At 41.2% G+C, this 19,817-nt stretch overlaps 2 protein-coding genes across 3 annotated transcripts in view; both read left to right on the top strand.

The window, feature by feature from the left end:
- The window catches only part of adgrd1 (adhesion G protein-coupled receptor D1), a 28,038-nt gene extending 22,910 nt beyond the window's left edge, over positions 1 to 5,128 (top strand). The window contains exons 16-25 of the mRNA XM_070833646.1: positions 69 to 172; positions 359 to 470; positions 677 to 830; positions 2,236 to 2,302; positions 2,573 to 2,639; positions 2,799 to 2,890; positions 2,991 to 3,117; positions 3,204 to 3,245; positions 3,376 to 3,468; positions 3,570 to 5,128. Of these exons, the coding sequence (XP_070689747.1) occupies positions 69 to 172; positions 359 to 470; positions 677 to 830; positions 2,236 to 2,302; positions 2,573 to 2,639; positions 2,799 to 2,890; positions 2,991 to 3,117; positions 3,204 to 3,245; positions 3,376 to 3,468; positions 3,570 to 3,665 (954 nt within the window). The 3' untranslated portion in view covers positions 3,666 to 5,128. The remainder of the gene's footprint in view (positions 1 to 68; positions 173 to 358; positions 471 to 676; positions 831 to 2,235; positions 2,303 to 2,572; positions 2,640 to 2,798; positions 2,891 to 2,990; positions 3,118 to 3,203; positions 3,246 to 3,375; positions 3,469 to 3,569) is intronic.
- Positions 5,129 to 6,419: 1,291 nt separating this feature from the next.
- ulk1a (unc-51 like autophagy activating kinase 1a) lies at positions 6,420 to 19,554 on the top strand. 2 transcript variants are annotated; one of them, XM_070833955.1, is made up of 27 exons: positions 6,420 to 6,905; positions 6,992 to 7,084; positions 7,176 to 7,217; positions 8,430 to 8,462; positions 8,585 to 8,621; positions 9,895 to 10,068; positions 10,214 to 10,287; positions 10,376 to 10,477; positions 11,450 to 11,508; positions 12,852 to 12,934; positions 13,025 to 13,075; positions 13,183 to 13,271; positions 13,414 to 13,570; positions 13,677 to 13,737; positions 14,048 to 14,137; positions 14,355 to 14,480; positions 14,567 to 14,700; positions 15,133 to 15,233; positions 15,478 to 15,602; positions 15,868 to 15,983; positions 16,399 to 16,524; positions 17,024 to 17,178; positions 17,327 to 17,502; positions 17,606 to 17,724; positions 17,976 to 18,133; positions 18,242 to 18,377; positions 18,530 to 19,554. In XM_070833955.1, exons 1-27 carry the CDS (start codon positions 6,816 to 6,818, stop codon positions 18,571 to 18,573), a joined length of 2,751 nt encoding a protein of 916 aa, XP_070690056.1. In that variant the 5' UTR covers positions 6,420 to 6,815; the 3' UTR covers positions 18,574 to 19,554. The 2 variants fall into 2 exon arrangements, 1 of the variants encoding a protein (XP_070690056.1); XR_011584415.1 differs by lacking the exon at positions 18,530 to 19,554 and having other exon boundaries at positions 18,047 to 18,133; positions 18,242 to 18,369.
- The last annotated feature ends 263 nt before the right edge of the window (positions 19,555 to 19,817 follow it).

The raw sequence follows: 19,817 nt of genomic DNA, 5'->3' as shown, positions 1-19,817 counted from the left end.
AGGCTAAACCAGCGTTGCATTTAATGTTTTTCTGTCCAGTGTTGATGGTTCTGTGTCTCTATGCCCAGCTCACCACTGGCCACAGGGTGGCACTGTCAACCATTGGTTATGTTGGCTGTTCAATCTCCATCTTCTGTCTCGCCATCACTCTGGTCACTTTTGCAGTTCTGTCGTGAGTATAATCACACGACCACTTTATTACATTCTTTATCAGTTAGTAGACCTACACGTCAATATAATATTTAATATACATGTCATAAACATATACCTTTTATGTTTTGTATACCAAGTATTCTTTTTTTTAGTACCAAAGTACCATAGTGGGTGAATGTGATGTTGTCCTCCTTCTGCCCTGCAGGTCAGTGAGTACCATCCGTAACCAACGCTACCACATCCACGCCAACCTGTCCTTTGCCATCCTGGTGGCTGAGATCTTACTGCTCATCAGTGCTCGCTTTGGCCCGGGCACGGTAGGTACACAGCACAGGCGACATTGTTGCTGGTGACTTCAGTGTTTGTAACAATGGTTACGACGGCCAAGACAATAAAGAAAAAGACTGTGACAATGGTGACAAGGGTGATGATTATTGGAATGATGATGATGAGGTTAATGATTTTAAATTAGAAATCAAATAATAATAATAAATAAAAAACTTCATTTTCTTCCTTTTCCCAGCTGCCTTGCAAGATAATGGCTGTCCTGCTTCACTTCTTCTTTCTGAGCGCCTTCGCCTGGATGTTGGTGGAGGGCCTCCACCTCTACAGTATGGTGGTCAAGGTGTTTGGCTCTGAGGGCAGCAAACACTTCTACTACTACGGCATCGGCTGGGGTAGGTCTGCTCAGCTGTCTTTAACTACTGACCTTAGATGGAAACCCCAGATGATACGTCTGGCATATTCACTCCAGAATATAACAAACATACCTTTTTTTTATGTCACTTTCTCATTTGCCTGTTCAGAAACACACTATGTCATCTAATTTTATGGTCCCAGTGTCCTTCCTCTATCTCATGCAAGGCCATTACTGTAAATATGATTTTATATTTAGATTTTTTTTAAGTGAGCTTACCAGGGAATATATTGTTTATGAAATGTAAATATCTGTGACCCTGTTAAATAAACCTGCTTTGAATTACATTCCAGTACAACAACTGCCTCTCCTCATCTCAGTAAACTGGAGTTTGATGGACAGATAAAAAGAATCTGGGACATATGTACACTGTCTTTGGCTGCAGAGGAATGCATAGTCTCCCCTTCACATGCTGAACCCATTAGTGGAAAAAAACGATCCTTTTTTTTATTACTTCCTTTCTTTCAGCCAGAGTCATTTTTCATTTTGTGTGGCCAACTGCAAATTATGTGTTGGAGACTTGTCTGACAGTTAGAAGCATAGTTGTTATACATAAAAAGCAAATGCTCGTTTTATAATTGATTGCTGCTGCTATTAGCTGTGATAAAGGCCGTTGACTACTTAGTCGTTCTTTTCCTCCGTCAAAGTAAAAAATGTCCTTGTGGTAATAGTATGCTAGAAGCAAAAAGATCAAGGCATCAGAGTAAGAGTTATTTTCAGGGAAATGAGCAATTAGCGGCACAGCAGATGAATAAAACCACCACTTGGTTTAAAAGTGCACACAGAGTCATGTGCTACAATGGGTGGAGTTTACCATGTTGGCCATGTCGCTGTTTAGCCTGGATCAGTGATAACAAAGTCTTTAAGGTCTGCTAGGTTGTCTTAAGGTGATTCCTAAATCCTCCTGTTGATCTAAGAATAGGACAGCGCTGGAAACTCGTGTTGATGCTGTCATTAACAAGGCTGCACCACTAACCCTGTGATCTGAATCCGAATCGGAAAAGGGTTTTGTTGCCGAGCCAGTTTTACATTAGAAAGAACTGGTCGCATGCAATAAACATAAAGAAAAATAGGTAGATGTGGAAGCAAACGAAACACAGAGAGCACTGCAAGTCATGAAACATAAATATGAAAAAAATAAAACAAATACAATGATTTTGAAATAAAATAAAAAGCTGTGCAGTTGGGTATCTGAGCTGCAGTGATATATTAAGTAGGTATTGTGTTTGTTGGGTATTTGAACACAACAGGAGATAATCAGAGAAATATGATCAGGTCAACGGGGCCCCACATCGCATTTTTGCCCCATTAGTCCAGTCGTGGGTACAGAGTTACATTTTTAGCAAATGTGTAACATGCGTGTTTGTTTTTCTGTCTGTTATCAGGCTCTCCGTTGGTAATATGTGTGGTGTCCATGACATCAGCTCTGGACAGTTACGGCGAGGTTGACAAGTAAGTATGACCTGTGTTGAAAAAAAGAAGAGAGAAAAATCACTGGAATTGTATGGAATCAATTTTATTCCCTCAGAGCTTGCATAAGAATGACATCACCTGTGGAAGAAATTGAATCCATCGACCATGTTCAGTGTTACTCAGAAAGCTTTTAGGTTAACATATGTCATTCCATATTTACATTACAGCATTATAGCATTTTTACTTGGAAGAGAACACAATGTGACTTCTCTCCCTTCTTCACTCTTGCCTCTGTCCTTGTTTTCTCAGCTGTTGGCTGTCACTGAAGAATGGAGCCATCTGGGCATTTGTGGCACCCGCTCTGTTTGTCATTGTGGTGAGGCATTAGACAAAAAAATTAGCTTTTTTTTTTTTTTTTATGGTTCCCAATTTGTTGTGTGATTTCGTTTACAATTGAATCTGTATTCCATGTAAGCTCGTATTGAAATCAGGGAGGAAAGAAGCAAAGTCATCTCCCCTTATTTCTGATTCCCAGGTCAACATTGGCATTCTGATATCTGTGACCAGGATCATATCCCGGATCAGCGGAGAGAGTTACAAGGTCCACGGAGATGCCAATGCAGTCAAGTGAGTTCTTTAGTTTTCATGATTCACTGCTTTTTTTCATTTTTAAATACTACTCTCTTATTAGCAGTAGAAACGTGGTCGTCTCTTGCGTTGTTTCAAGGTTAACTGCAAAGGCCGTGGCCGTGCTCCTGCCTATACTCGGCATTTCCTGGATCTTCGGTGTTCTTGCTGTCAACACGCACTCTTTGCCGTTCCTGTATATCTTTGCTGTGTTCAACTCGTTACAAGTAAGCTCTTCCCTGCACGACTTTTTCTTTTCAAAAATGTTGTCCCGCTGCAAAAGTTTACTTTTTCTTCTTCTTCTTCTCTCCAGGGGTTCTTTGTCTTCTTGTTTCACTGTCTTCTCAACTCTGAGGTACGGCGATAAACCTTTACAATGTTTTCATCGCATCTTTATGGGAGATAGTGGAGATGTTAAGGCGATAAGATGTATTTTTCCTGACATTCGTCGCCACTGTCTGTTATGGCTGTATTTCTTTTTGTAGGTCAGAGCTGCTTTCAAACACAAAACCAAGGTGTGGTCTCTTACCAGCAGCTCCATCCGAAACATCAACGTGAAGCCATTCAACTCTGACATTGTGAGTGCTGGTGTTGAAGATTTGCTAAAACAAAAACAAAAAAAACTAGCTTGTTCAACTCTTAAGTGCCTGAGGCTGACATTCTCCTTCCCATCCACTAGATGAATGGAAACAAGGAGGGCGTCACTCCCACCAAGATGAACACGTGGGACAAGAGCACCAACTCAGCCAATCGTATCGACCTCTCCGCTGTGTAGAACCGCAGATCGCCACCTCTGTCTGTGGCAGGAGAGCGATCTGAAGCTCACTAGTATAGAATGACGAACACTGGCCAGAATCTACTCCCACTATGTTCTATAATGAATTGGACACTCATCCGCTCAAGTGAAGGTGATACCAAAGGCGGTGCGGCGTAGCTGACTAACAGCTTCACCTGCAAAGACAAACAGACTATGAGGACTGTGCCTTATTATTGTCACATAAAAAAAAAAAAAAATCACATTGTGTTCCCAAAAGCAAAAGCAGGGATTTCTGAGGTCAGTGAAGCTTCTCCATCTGTCTGTTTCACCTGTGAGTAATTTGACATTTTGGGAAATATGGTTATTTGGTCTGAGAGGATAGAATGAAAATGAAAAGACTGATACTGCTTTCACGTCTGTATAATAAATATGCTTGGCTGAGCGTAAAGACTGAACACGACAGGGGAGCAACTAGCCTGGCTCCGGTCAAAGGTGACAAAATCCGCCTAGCAGCACCTCTAAAGCACACTAATCCACTCATTACATCTCCTTAATTCAATCTGCACAAAAGCACTAGTGTATAGACGACACTACGTGGTTTTACCATCCCCATCGGCTTCCAGAATTTGTGCTCAGCTAAGCTGAAGTAACCTGCTGCTGGTGGTAGCTTCATATTTAATTTACAGGCAGGACAGCGTCAGCAAGAAAGCAAATAAGCAAATAATTTCCCAAAATGTCAAAATGCGACTTTAAATCACGGTGATGTGTTTTGACACGTAATTTGTCTCACGCAATAAAATAGTGCAATTACATCTGTGTTAATTTACCTGCAGAAAATGTAACATGTTAAATTTTGAGGTGATGAAAAGTATTTTCAGGGTATTGGGTACAAAAGCATAAACTTGGATTGTAAAAGACCAGGGAAAAAAAGTATATTTTCCTTAAATGTAGTGTTAAATGTGTGCAGTGATATAATAGTTTCATCAGCTGTTAGCAGTTATCGTCACAGACCTGGATGAACTTCTCCAAGATTCACCTGATTCATGCAGATTTAATCCAATTATGGGTACTGCACAACACAATACCTGCATAATATCAATGAATGAAGTAGCAGTGAATTAGACCCTATGTAATTCTGATATAATGTATTTATTTATTTTGTGATTCTGAGTTCTGCATCATGTCTTCTGCTAAGCGTCACAGCTCAACAATCATCGCGTCATTTTGTTCAATTCTGTGTCTATTCGTGTGTTTGCTCTCGTGAAATGAACAGACTGGTATATTTGCAGTACCTCACATTTTATGCTTTTTGAGGAATAGTGAAAGCTGCCTGTGTTTCGGAGGCAATTCTGTGAAGCTTTATGGTTTCTTTAGCTATTTCTGTTGCTTGTTTCTTTTAGATTTTCATACATTTTTGTAAAGTAAAATATGAAATATGTTCTACACCGGAGGGACTTGATATGGTTGTTGCTTTTTTTTTTCTTAACATACTGTGAGAATGGAGGGAGATGACATTTTAAAATGCCATTTATCTTACACTGTACCAACATTAAGTCTCCTAGAACAGGATTTACTGTAAGTCACTCTGCGCTCACGTTTCATGTCAGATTTAAAGTTGAATATTTCATTCATTTCAATTATTTCTATGCTTGTATTGTTGTCTTATGGTACTATGGTTTGTGCTTCCAATTATCTTTATTATAAAATGTTTATGATAAGAAATCAGTGTCCTTTTTATTGCATGATTTTCATTATCATCTTCACATCTGTCGTGATTATAGGTCGGTAAGACTTGTGCTAAGTGGTGGATACTAGTGAGTTACATAGTCATTAATCTACTTGTGGTCAGGTTGGCTTTGTAGAATATTAATACTTCATAGTTGCTGTTAAACTGACTAATATTCAGACATCCTGCGTTATGCAAACAACTAGGTACAACAAAAATTTACTATCACTGAATTCTTAAAAGCATTAAAGTTAACAACCTTTCAACTCTTTCAATGTTTAAACAAGTTTTGCTAGCTGTAACCATTGTTACTGTTCACACTGGCCATTAAAGATGCCTTCCTTATGCACTTCTGTTGGAAGTGATGAGGGACACAGTCCTCTGGCATGTAAGGTTAACCATTTCTGTGAAATGTACGCATTGATGGATTATGAAACTGTAATGTGACGGGCCAAGAGGCCTAAACAGCCTACAAAAAAACATTTCTTTGAACGTGTCATGGTGGCCTCCTTGTTGTGGCATCTTCAGACTGAAGTAAGGTTTTTCTTTCCCTTTGAGTATTTCATGAGAACTGAACCATCACTTGTCACAGAGTCTCTGGTCACCTTGATCTAGGCCCCTGGGCCTTGGGGCAGGTAATACTGCACATGAATTAGCCTCACTAATTGAGGATAGATTGATGGATTTTATTGTATCATGAATCCTGTTCATGGTCACTTTAGAATATTTCTGTGAGCTTCGTTTAACAGGAGTGTGTGCATATACACCTTTGACCAATAAAAATTATCATAGACATCATACACACAAGAGCAAAACATGTGTTGTGCGTCTGGGCTCCAAAATTAACAACACCAGCCTCCATAACACGGCATTTGGAATATGCGTCCCTCCTGACACAGAATTTAAAAATAATCCTTGGCCAAAATAAGACGCTGAATTAAGAGTTTACGAGGTGTCCCTGAAGGCGCCGCCATCAAACGCCTGCCGGTGTGTCTGCGCATGCGCGCGGTGAGATATGAATAACTGCAGCGTATGGCGTGGAGGTGAAGAAGACAATAATGTCAGAGCACAGTTTCTGAAAACAAACAGCGATTTACCAACACTGACGTGAGCTTTTACCTTTTACCGGCTGTAAAGAAGTGACAGACACTACTTGGAGCCGTTAAACAAGCACAGCGGCTCGCTAATATTTAATTTGACAAACAGTTATTTGTTCCTGCGCACGTTGTTTCAACTTTTTTGTGTTGACACAAACTTCGTCATGTTGTCACCGATGTTTCTTCAGGTCAGACAGCTCGTCACGGGCGCAGACAGTGTTTTTCATCAATGAAATGGGATTTACCGGCACGAGGGAGGTGTCGTGGGACTGCGCGTGTGTTTCAGCTGGAAAAACCAACCTCTTAACCTGCTCGGATACCTGAACGCGTTTATTTTTATTATCCATGGAGTCTGTTGGGAAGTTTGAGTTCAACAGGAAGGACCTGATCGGTCACGGTGCTTTTGCAGTGGTGTTCAAAGGCAGACATAAAGAGGTAACTTTTCTGTAACGCCATCTGAGGCAAAAGGCTGGTGGCCTAAAACTGGTGTATTTATATCCTGTTTTTTCCCCCCCTTCAAGAAACGGGACTATGAAGTTGCTGTGAAGTGTATCAACAAGAAAAACTTGGCCAAATCACAGTCTCTGCTTGGCAAAGAAATCAAAATCCTGAAGGTAATCATGCTTTTAATGTTGCCACACATTCTGTGTCAGTCCCTCTCTGGTGTGCCTTTTTAACTCAAGTGTTCCTCCCCACTTCCTCCAGGAGCTCAAACATGAGAATATTGTCAGACTACTCGACTACCAGGTAAAGATCTTCCCTCTTCCTTCCTCTCAGACACATCAGAGCCATCCTCAGTAACACACATGCAGAGCTGCAGCTGCCACATGTTGCAAATGTTTACATATTCCTGCTACATTGAACGTCATTTGCTCATGTGATGCAGATTTGGCTGATGGATGTTGTAGTTTTTCATGGGGCTCGCAACCTCAGTGACCTGAAGTGGAGCTGTGTGATTATGTTTTATGTTTTTTGAGCATCTAATATGACATCTAGTATCTGAACATGAGACTGATTTCTCCATAGGGAGTTCTACTGCATCCCATAGATCTCCTTAAACTAGTGCAGGACATTAACCGTTTGCTTGGATGTGAGGTTTTGCGTAAGTGTGAGAGCTTTCCTCTTCTCACCTTACCGACACCAGCCAGACAGGGGTGCTTCTGACAGATGGCAGGGTGCAGCCAGTTAAACAATGGCTTAGAAAACACAGAGTCAGTCTAGCGCCTCGCAGCAGCAGACACACACCAGCGCGCCAGGCTCATGACTCCAGAGGACACACCTGTAGTCAGCCTACAGGAACCGCTTGAAGACAGCGGCGTGTTCATTTATCTGCCACCGACACAATCTCTCTATTATCTGCTATAGTGATACACGACATCGTAATAGCCATAAGGTGTGTTTTATACAATAGCACAAGTGGTCAAATTTCACCACCCACACCCTTCTAGCTTTAACTTGATAGAAAAGAGGCAACGTGCTCCCCCAACTCATTACTTCCCACCCAAATCCCTTTTACCCCACCCCATGTCACGTCACTAATCTGTAACCTTCTAATGGCGAGTAAGCATGGTGCTGATTTTGGGGGGTGGGTCCTGGATGATTCAGCGGGTCCAGAGCTGGACAGGAGCCAAGACGGTATACAGTTTCGAGTTAGCTGATGTTCAGGGACCCAGAATTTCTCGAAGCACTGCTTGTGAGGGGCCAAAAACTCAGTCAACTCAGTCAACTCAGTCGAAGAAATGAGCTGGCGCGACTTGTTGTTATATAACCTGGGTCACTGCTAATTAGACTCTGATGGATTGTTGGTTTCTGCCATAATTCCCCATCGCTCTACATGATATAGATACGGTTCATTTCTGTCATATTTTACATTTTCAACCAGATTCTTTGCATGGGTGTATCCCAGTTGCTGTACTTTCTTAAAATGACCATTTGCATTTTGTCTGGTTTTATCTACAGGAAATTGGAGGATGCGTGTATCTCGTCATGGAGGTAAGTTGTTTTAGAATTGGTGATGCCTGGTCTCTTTTGGCACGTGGAAATGCAAAGCACATTCACTAACAAGGCAGCATTGTCACAGCATCTATCATGACGTGCCTTTCTTGTCTTCTCAGTACTGCAATGGAGGCGACCTGGCAGAGTACCTTCACTGTAAGTCTGCTACGTCACGCGGGGGTTAATATAGCTCACATCTCTACTGTAAAGTTTTCTGTTTCACCTGCGGTCAAATCAAAAAAGGGTCCATTCTCTCGACCCCTCGCTGTTGCACCAGAGGTTACAGTTTGCTGCTTGTAAATATGTTTGGAGCAGCTTACCGCTGTACTGGCAGGCCGCTGTGGCTTCTAGAGGCTTGGCTGAGCTTTTTCACTGTTTCACTCTGGAATAACAGGATGTCTGAGGGGCCGAGCAGTACAAACGTAGAATTCAGGTTTAAGGTTCCCACAGGTCAGTGGGTAAATTATCACTAATACACCCAAGTGCTTAACCCAGATAAAATTAAACCCAGAGAATTGGCTTGTTTTTTTTCCAAGGGATTTACTACAAACGATGAAGAAACCAGTACAGAATGATTGGCCATGATAACGCCCACAAAAGAAACTTTTCTCACTTGACTGTCACACTTAAAATTTCCACCTGAAGATTCAAACCCTCTTTAAAAATACGATGACACGGCTGAGGGCATGAAGTTGATTCCTCTTAGGCTAAATTTACCTCATTGGTGTCGATTTGTCTATTTAAATGCTAAAGTAGGCCAGTGTCTCTTATTTTGTAGACTTGCCCATTGTGCATTACCTGCCAAGGAGGCACATCCAGCTACTTGCCACACTCAGTCACACTTGGCAAGGTTCACGGAGCACTCACATGACCTCACCCATCTGCCACTCACTTATCCCCTGTCCTCCGGTGGAAAAACACTGCAGCTATAAATACTGGATGTACTGGGAGGGAGGGGTAGCGGGGTGCTAGCTAGCAAGTCAGATGGCCTCAACATTAATTCCCAAATGAAGCCTCATCGTAAACAAAGTTCTCTTCCATGAAGTATGGCAGCAGTGACGCACACACTGATGTAACTAGATGTCTGCATCTTCGCCTCACATCGTTAGGGAGTTTCTGGTGAGAGAGCAAGAACAAACATAGTAAATCAAAATATTAAGTAAAATTCACACTCAGCCCAAGTTGAAACACTTGAATTATTTGTTTTTCCTGGCCCAAAATCCAAAAATATGTGTTTTGATATGATGGAACACTAGTCAATATTTGGCATTTGACTAAAATGATTAATCAGTAGTCGAAACTGTACCGATTCAATCAACCGATTAATAATTTCCTCTTCAATAAGACACTCATAGGCTACAATAACCTTTTCAATTATATGCTGCAATGCTAACACGATCTTATATCACCGCCTGTATTTCGCCCTAAGCTAAGGGAACGCTGAGTGAGGACACCATCCGCATATTCCTGCAGCAGATCGCTCAGGCTATGAAGGTCCTGCAGAGTAAAGGCATCCTGCACAGAGACCTCAAACCCCAGAACATCTTGCTCTGCCAACAAGGGGGGCGCAGGTGCAGTCCCAACAATACCTGCATTAAGATAGGTAATGACTTCACTCGGCTGAGTATTAGAGCAACTGAATATTTGTGGAAATGCAATGTTTTACACAAGATGGTGCATGTTATTCCTAACACACACAGACATAGACTCTACTGTATGTCCCTCACCTTATTTGTCTTACCTTCCAGCTGACTTTGGGTTTGCACGTCATCTGCAGACAAACACTATGGCAGCCACCCTGTGTGGCTCTCCCATGTACATGGTGAGTATTAAGGTGTCTGGTTTGCTGTGCCAACAATGTGTAATGTCAGTGTGTCTCTAAACTGTAATCTGTGTTTGTCTGGACACAGGCTCCTGAGGTCATCATGTCCCAGACCTATGATGCTAAAGCTGACCTGTGGAGTATAGGTACTATTGTTTACCAGTGTCTGACTGGAAGGGCACCATTTTATGTGAGTGGCACTGAAAAGCACACACTCACACACACAGATGCATAAAACTGCAGCATCACTCCTTAAATTGTTTAGGTAAATAGATTTAGCAATTTACTAACAAATGCTTGCTTAGGGCTCTTCCATAATTAGAAATACTCGTGAAATTGTTTGGCTCTAGTTCCTAGAACCGGCAGACTCATTATCACAAAACTGAACATGATGCATCCCTTTCACAACACAGAGAGGCAACATGATCCACAACGCAATCATTAAAAGCCACCTGACTGCTGGGTGACACTCTCCCTGGTCTCCAGTGGTGCTAGCTGGAAAATTTAGGAACAGCTTGTCTACTTGTTAGGAAAGAGTCTTGTTTACAGACAGGGGGGCACGCAGAAATGGCTGCTAGCCCTTCACTGAACCCATAGTAAATATTGTTTCACAATACCAGGTATTACTTTCTGCCGTTCACTAGCTGCTCAGATAAGATGTTGAACTTTTATCCGCGCTAATGTTTTATCCGTGAGTCAATTTTCATCCCCATGTATGAGCAGTTAAAGAGGAAGAAACTCTCTGTTGTTTGACCTCTTGTACCTATTGATGTTATTTATGTTGCAGTTACCTTGATAGCATTTTCCCTGAGAATAAGAGGAATTCATGTCTATTACTGCCAGCCAGGTCACTGAGTTGAGATAAGTCCAAGGGTCAGTGCGAGGTTAGCTGCTGCTTATAACGATGATGTTTACTTAGCTGGCTTAGCTGGCATCATCAGACACCTACATGTTACGTATATTGGAATATATCTTCTGTGGCGTAACTACTTTTTTATATTTGTAATGGTGTAGGCAATCAATAATCAAACTTTACACTATTATTTATTCAATGGCCTATTTGTAAGGATGCAGGTGTGCTCATTTGCATATGTACACGTGTGAGCATGTGAATGGTCAAGGGTAACTCGTGTTTATTGTGTGTGTGTGTGTGTGTGTGTAGGCCAGCACACCACAGGAGCTCCGTCTGCATTATGAAAGCAACAGGACCCTCTTACCCAGGTTAGTTCACCCCTGGACAACCCACACCATCACACATGTATACATACATATACATATACATACATATGTGTGTGTGTGTGTGTGTTTGATAAATAAAGTTTATATCTTAACTTTATTGATCAAAAATTGGGGGTATTGAACAATTATTCCAACTTTATGGGCAACAGTATATATATATATATACTGTACACACAAAATATACACACAAAGATGATGAGGAGGGTGTAAACAGGCAGTACAGGGTGAGCTGTCGTCTCCGCACTCAGTTTGCTGATGAATGATTTACTGTTCATCCGCCCTGTGTTCACCCTCCAGTTTGTGTGTTTGTGAATGATGATGTTCAGTGTGCACGTGGATGGTGTACAAAACACACTCAAGCACACATGGACTCCACTAAAAATAGTCCTAATGGGGAAGAAACGGATACCTGGCGACACCTGACGGGGCTGATCATCCAGAACTTTCTCAATCAGCTGCTCTCACACAGTTTATGTCTGAAAATCTAACAAATGTATGGTGCCAAATCTAGCGTCCTGTCTATGATATACCTCTCTACATGTGGTGTTGCCCATGTGTAATGTGTGTGTGTCTCTGTCTTGATATCAGTTGATAAATGCCTAAACAGTTTGTTCTCTCTGCTATTTAAAGTCATTTTAAAAGCTCAGTTGTGCTTCAGGGTTCAAGACTTGGTCCTGGAAAGCATTCAAAGGGATTTATGGATTGTTTTCCCACTGTTTTCATGGTGCGCTTTGCCAGCCTGTGTATGGCTCATGGCCATGCTTATCTTTAGCAGTGATAAAGCCAGGTGATAAGACAGGCCGTGTTTGTGTGTGGGGAGGCATGGTTTGTTGTTTTCTTGTCATTCTATATATAACCTGCTCCGAGCTGCCAGCTAGTTGCCAGCACGGCTATCATTTTCCACATGACCCACATAGCTCCACACAGACATAAACACACGCACATAGTCTGTACTGACTAGAGAGAGAGGGCGCTGAAATTATAAATTAGATTAATAATATGTGTATTTTCATTCACCGAAGCACTACATTCAAAATATTAGTATGAAATATTAGTATGTTCTATCTATATATCTATATATATGCTACACATACAATACGCTTTACACAGCTGCATACAGAGATTAACCAACCCAAAGGTTTTCTCTTCTTCCTGGATTCTATTGTGTATCTAAATTCTTGGGATGAGCCAGTAATCTGACTTAAGTCATGTTTCCTCTCATATATCTTGTGTAAGTTTGTTCGTTATTATTTTCCACGATTTATATTAGCAGTGTAAAATAGTTTGAATAGGAAACTTTGCATTCCTTTGTTGTGTTTTCCCAGCATCCCAAAAGAGACTTCTAGTAACCTAAGACACCTACTGATGGGGCTGCTGCAGAGAAACCACAAAGAACGGATCAGCTTTGGTAATCCTTTGCCTTTTAACATTCAGAACCTCTTTTAGTGATTACTTTGTCGAAAGCTTCTCTTACATCTAAACCTTTTCGCATTTGCAGATGAGTTTTTCCACCATCCTTTCTTGGGGACGAGCTCATCCACAAAAAAATGTATGTGCTGTATTTCAGTTGTTTCAATGTAGCTGAGAATCAATAAAGGCGCTCTAGTCAGGGTCCTAACACAAGTATATTTCTGTATTTTATTTATGTTTTGACAGGCTCTCCAGCCACCGTGCTCTCCTACCCCAGTTCAGGCTCGGGCAGTTCCTCTAACAGCTCCTCCACATCTCATCTGGCCTCCCCTCAAGTGCGTACACTTTTCTGTTGTTGATTTATAAAACAAAATCCCTTGGTTAAGGGCGTGAAATGTAAATGTCAGTACACGTATGATGTATTTCTTTGTCATGGTTCTATTTGATCAAATAGTGTTTGATTTTACACTCTGTTAGCATTCCAATGGAGAGATGCACCGACTTCAGCCCAAAGGGCAGTACTCCCCTTCACAGGACACCCCCGTCTTCCTGCTGAAAGAAATAGCCAATCAAGACAGTAGAAGCACCTTGTCTTCCTCAGAAGACTATGTCATGGTGCCTGCCCAGTTTCCCAGTAAGACATCAAAGCATCACTCTACAGATATCTGGATTTTTATTGTCTACGTTGTTCTTCACATCAGCACAACGGGTCTGACTGCTTGTATTTTGCTTCTTTTTAGACGAGTACACATGCGAGGTGGAAGTTGGGTCGCCTATCGAGAGTTGCCTGATATATAGTGGGTGAGTAGTCACTCGTAGGGGTTGACGTATATATATCACCGATTTACTATGTGGGTGATTCAAGTGTACATTATTTATCCACTTGAGGCTTTTTCTGTTCAAACGAGATTCTTGCAAAGCTATTTTTGTTGAGGCAGAAGAAGCAAATATATACAAAAACACAGTGACAGTCGTTGTCTTACATGGAAGCTTCCAATGAAAGAGCGAATGCAGAATAGATGTGTTTGAAAAATTATGCGAGATAAATGTAAGTAAATATTTTTTTTATTATTTATTTGTGCAGGCAGAGCTAATACATTTCTCTCTTTAGGAGCTCACAGGTAGCTGAGAGAGGGCTCGGAGCTGCAGGAAAGACACCCCCACCTTCTCCACTGCTACACTCTGCCTCCAAGCCTGTTAGGTAAGAAGATGAAAGTCTGTTTAGTTGAAGGTGAAAGTTCTGAGATACATAAACCCAACAATACGTGTACTGATACCATGTCCAATATGAGAAATCATGGTTTTACAACATTTACTTTTTGTAAATTCCACTGCTGTTTTTTTTTTTTTGTCTCATAAAAAACATGAAAATTATTCCTGTGTGTTTAATTCCTTTGCTTCCTCTTTCATTCACGCAGCAAGCCTGTTGAGTTCGTTGTCCGTAACTGCAGCCAGAGGGTGCCCATACCCGTCCCAACTCAGATCCACAACTACCAGCGTATGGAGCAGAATCTGCAACCTGTGGGCTTGCATGGCTCCACCAGGCATGTCTCTGCACTCACCCACCTCTTGTGTCTTGTTGTCACCTCTTCTCTTCTGTCTTTATCTGACTGCGTCTCATGTCATTCAGGGTCACACTCATCTCTGCTGGTAATGAAAGCTCCCCACAATGTGGAGGCTGTAGAGCTCCAGGTCCAGGACTTGTACTCAATTCCCCGAGGCTGGCAACTGGAGGAGGCCGACCACAGCAGTGCTCCCCACTAGGTAGGCACCTCAATCAGCTTTTTGTTTTACTGTTCTAGTTAGTGGTTGCTAAGCAGAGCTCTTTCACAGCAACCCTCCCTGTCACACTTTTACAGCTTAATGTGCTACATAGGGAATTTGTCAGTTCAATGTCAGTTGTTTTTGGCCACCAGGGCCATTTGGGTGTTCACAAAAATTCGTGTTGGTTATATTTCTGGAGTTGTTTTGTGGTGAAGTGCTGTTATTGAATTCTCTCTGTACCCACGCTCGCTCTGCCTGACTCATCTACTTTTATTTAGGCCTTTTGACAACACCAAGAGAACATGCATGGGCTTGTTTAATTCAGTGTTAGCTTTTGTCATGAGCAAAAGATCAAAAGTGTTCCAGTGAGCACTGATGACTTAATCAACAGGCAAAACTCACTGATTCGCTAATGGCTTGTTAATGGTTTAGTGGGAATGACTCCAAAGGCCTCAGACCAGACTCTCCCACTCAGCACAAGAACTGGACTGCTCACTGGCTCTCCTGACACACAGGTCACCTCCAGCTCCAAGGTTAGCCTCCACACCATCATGCCAGTCATTCGTTGATATTTTTGTTTCATGATGCACACAGCACATTAGCTGGTGCAATTTGAAAACAGCAAAAGTGAATAATTCTATACACTCCTTATAATGGCAAATAATTCGAATAGAATAACTGCAAGCAGCTCACGCAGTAGAATCAAATTGTTCTGTCAGAGCAAACACATGTGAGTGATTACATTAGGTTTCAGAACTTTAATTTTCTTTTCAAAAGCAACTTCAATCAAGAATGCTAAACCGAATCAGGACAGTCCCAGATCTGCAGTCCTTTGAGACATCTCCTGCTTCCCAGACCAACCTCAGCAGGAAACCAGCCAATGAAAAGGGCCCTTTTAAAAGGTCAGGACAGTATAATGTTAATATATTATTATGAATATAGCAATTATGGTTGTATAAGAATATAATAATATCCTGCAAAATCATATGACAATGGAATAAAATGTGAATTTATATGTGTTCATGTTATTACTCCACATCAAATTCATGCGATTCATATGAAAACCTGCCATCTGGCATGTGTCTGTGTGTCACTCAGTATAAGATATGCCAGTTGATAAATTATGAAATGCTCTCCATGGTGTCTGTGGCTGTATTGAATGTCCAGATCACTGAGCACGGACAGGCTATCTGATATGCTATTGAAGGCGGCCTTTGGAACTCACCTTTTTGAAGAGGGAAGTGACGAGAGCCTCAGCTGTGAGAAAAGCATGGACACAGCAGGTACCAGTACAACTTAGTACAAATCAAACCAGTCAAATGATTTCTGCTGATATTGTTACAGTATTTAAGACTATGTAGCTGTTGTTGTAGATTAGATGGGTACATCTTACTCAGAAAAGTGTAGGTAGGTTTCTACAGGTATGGGCCAGTTTATGAAAACGCCCCCATGAAGTCATGGCAAAGGACAGCTTTATGTAATAATCAAATCAATGCCTATTGCAAAATAGACACACACATTACTGTGGAGAAAAGGTGAAGTATGACTATATGTTTGCCACATACAAAAGTTACAAAGTGCCTGTTTTGACATATCTACTGCGAGGACCATGTCACTGACTTGGCTGCACTTCAGTTAGGTTACATTTTCCAAGGACCTCTAAACCATTGGACTTACTCATCTTATTTGCTCCTGCAGCTCCACCTACTGGGTGTCATAGAGGCTTCCAGTACTCAGACAGTCCACCTCCTGCAGTCTTCACTATGGGTTCACCATCCAAAGAAAACACTCCTCCTGATACCACAGTATCAAGGATGTTCTCTGGTAGGTTTTTGGAACTACCTTTGGCATTGATTTTTGTTTTTTTTTGGATATCAACCATGCAGTCATGTGGCCAGTATGTGCTGTAACGATCCAGCTACCAGAGCTCTCCAATGGGGAATTCAATTTTAGCCATTATTATTTATCGTTTGTTTTGTTGGTTGTGAAAAATCACTTTATTAAATATCAGTTTATTTTTCTTGTTTATTGCTTTTTCAAGTTTAGCAGATTCAGTAAGGTGTAATTCTCCAATTTAAAAAGTCTAAAGCAAATATACTGTGAGTCTTTGTTACCAGGTAGAATTACAAGTCAACTATTTGAACGTTGGGCAGATAAAAGAACAAACTATGATTTTTCACATTAAAGTCACAATCAATCAAAAAGAAATGCCGAAACAACACATAATGAGATCCACCTGGCTATTGTGAACAGTTATTCCTATGCTAAGCTGTATTTCAGCTGTTCAAGGGTAAGCTGCATTCATCTTTCATCTTAAATGCAGGCTCCCCCAGCTACATGAACTCAGCCTGGCTACTTAACAGTCGCCCTCACCAGGGAAGAAGCCGCAGAAACAGTGAGACTGAAGCCATGGACGCCGCTCCACACAGCAGCCTGGTCTTTCACCCTCCAGAGCTCCCTGAAGACACACTGATGGAGGTACAGACAAATACTGTGATGACACTGTGTGAGGTGAATCCTCCAGGTTGTTTTGAAGTTACATACAGAATGAACATTTTCAGATGAACCCAAAACAGACAAAAGAGCAGTTTCAGTATTCACAGTATTTTGTGCGTTCTGTTCACAGCAGGCTCATACAGATGCTCTGAGTGACCTGCGCTTCACCTTGGCTTTTGTCCACTGTGTCATGGAATTGGCTTCTTCTAAGGACCAAGGGCTGGATGCCATCAGCACTCCTGATGTTTCCTTTCTAGAGCAGAGCTTGGTGACGGACCAGATCAGCCTTCTGAGTAAAGAATGGAGGTGGGAGGCGTGAATCTTTTACACTTTCTCTACATGCACAGCAGCTCCCTTGCTTCACAAATCTTCTAGGGGTTGACTTCTGTTGCTTATGTGAATGTTTCAGCTATGCAGAGCAGTTAGTGCTGTACATGAAGGCTGAAGAGTTTCTGTCATCAGCACTGCACACCGCTAAGGAGAATATCAAACAAGGGCGACTCCTTCCCTCTGCTACAGTCAAACAAGGTGAGACCAGTGACCTCTGGTTTTGAGTATCAAGTACGCTGCAAGGTTTCTGTTAAATGTTTGCATTTTGCAGTCCTTCGGGAACAACAAGAACTTTTGAGTGTTGCAGTCTAAAAAATGTAAAGCATTAAAGTTGCAGAGAGCAGCTTGACCCATCCAGGTATTCATGCTCTGGTAGCTTGAGGAGAAGGGTCCGTTTCTATTTACTCTAATGATGAAATGTTTTTGCATACTGTATTTATTTTGTGCAGTGATCAGGAAGCTGAATGAATTGTACAAGAACTGTGTAACATACTGTCGCTCCCTCAACCATCGACTGCAGACCTTCTTGCTTGACAAACAGAAGCTTATGGACCGCTTCAATGGACTCACAGCAGAGAAGCTCATCTACAACCACACCGTGCACATGGTGAGCGCAGCAAACGACGGAGGATGTTGATATTCACTTCAAATCAGAGTCTATCCAGCACGCGTCTTGTTCTTAAGCTTAACATGTGTGTGTTCTAAACGCATTTAGGTACAGTCTGCTGCTTTAGACGAGATGTTCCACTACGGCACGGCATCAATCCAGCGCTACCATAAAGCTCTTTTGCTGATGGAGGGTCTGTCCCGATTCATCGCCGAGCAAAAGGACATTGACAGCATAGATAAATGTACGTGGCAGCACAGTGACACACAGACCACATGATTGTAGCTTAAAATGCTCAAATCAGACAGACTGTGAATGGATTGCCAGTGTGATCTTGTTTAGATTTTATTCTAATCTAATCTGAATTTTTTTCTTTAATCTCTCTGTTGTTCTCAGGTAAGCAGTGTATTGAGCGACGCCTTTCTGCTCTGCATAGTTAACAATATCCAGGAGCCCCACAACTGCATCTGCAACAGCAACTGCATTATCTTTTTCTGATCCATCTCACATCAGTGTAGATGAATCCTCCTAGACTATCAATACACACAAGCACTTTGATCTGTCTTAAGGGAAATGACCACTGCAGCATCTGCTCTTATCCCACCACCCAGTCTGTAACCTTTACATAAATGCACAGAGAAGACTGGAAGTCCTGTTTTGTACTAGTTCTTGAAGACAGATTGTGTTACAATACGTTTGAATACTTTGATCAGGTACATTTTTCTCAGTATTTGTCCAATTTTGTGACAGACTGTATGCAACATATTAGTGTGTTTTGTGTTTTGGCACATAGGTTAATCAGATTAAATAACTGATTTTAAATGTGCTGTACTTGAAACAAAGGTTATTTAGTTGTTTTCTGTACTTGAAGTGTTTTATGTGTACAGTAAAAGTCAGAAAAGTTTGGATGAAATGACCAAATATTTCAAATGTCTGCTTTTTTGTACATTTTTAGCCATAGCAGATAATTCAAGTATGTTTTACCTCATATAGGATAATAATTTTACAGTCATGTAGACTTGCATAAAAGACTGCAGTAAGTATATTTTGACATTTGAATAGGATTTAGGTTTTACAATAACTGATCCAACCATCCAACCCTCAGGCGGTGATGCACTCAGTTTTGAGGCTGTATGTGTACGTGTGCTTATGTGAATGTGTTAGTTTTGTTTGTATGGATTAATGTAAAGAGATTATGTTAATTTGCTAATGAATTTGTACTTGATATTTTGCCTGATAGAACACTAGTTTATTGCAATTACATATTCAATACTTTGTGATCGTGTTAGTGTTAAAACAGAAGTTTGTGAGAATTTATCAAGTTGCCTTTTCTACTTTTATTTTATGACTGCCAGACAAATTCGCCAAAAGAAGTTGTTATACACTGTGTGATGAAAATAAAATAATATTTATCGTTAAAACTATGTTTCCCCTTCAAGTCTGCTTAAGTTTGCATGTCATGTCTTAATTTGTCACAATAGCTGACATAAATTTGAACCTTTTTCGTAAGACTTTTTCCAGAATTCCAAGCTCAAGCTAATTTATATAACTGCTGCTTTAAGACATTTTTAAGTAAACCGTAAAAAAAATGGGAGTTGTGACTGAAACAACAGCCATTTCGCTAATATTAACAGCAGGTAAACAACGTTATCGTTTCAGGGAATTACCGCTTCCTGGAGAATGA

Source organism: Pempheris klunzingeri, chromosome 7, assembly GCF_042242105.1.
Source record: "Pempheris klunzingeri isolate RE-2024b chromosome 7, fPemKlu1.hap1, whole genome shotgun sequence".
Classification (NCBI taxonomy): Eukaryota; Metazoa; Chordata; class Actinopteri; order Acropomatiformes; family Pempheridae; genus Pempheris; species Pempheris klunzingeri.
The sequence above is the reverse complement of the archived record's forward strand: the minus strand, read 5'-3'. Positions and strand labels throughout refer to the sequence as shown.

Excerpts from the sequence above, each read along its gene's own strand:
- ulk1a (XM_070833955.1), top strand. The coding sequence starts at position 6,816 with ATGGAGTCTGTTGGGAAGTTTGAGTTCAACAGGAAGGACCTGATCGGT. Across the intron at positions 8,622-9,894 it reads CCTGGCAGAGTACCTTCACT|CTAAGGGAACGCTGAGTGAG; the intron begins GTAAGTCTGCTA and ends TTTCGCCCTAAG. Across the intron at positions 14,138-14,354 it reads TCTGCCTCCAAGCCTGTTAG|CAAGCCTGTTGAGTTCGTTG; the intron begins GTAAGAAGATGA and ends TCATTCACGCAG.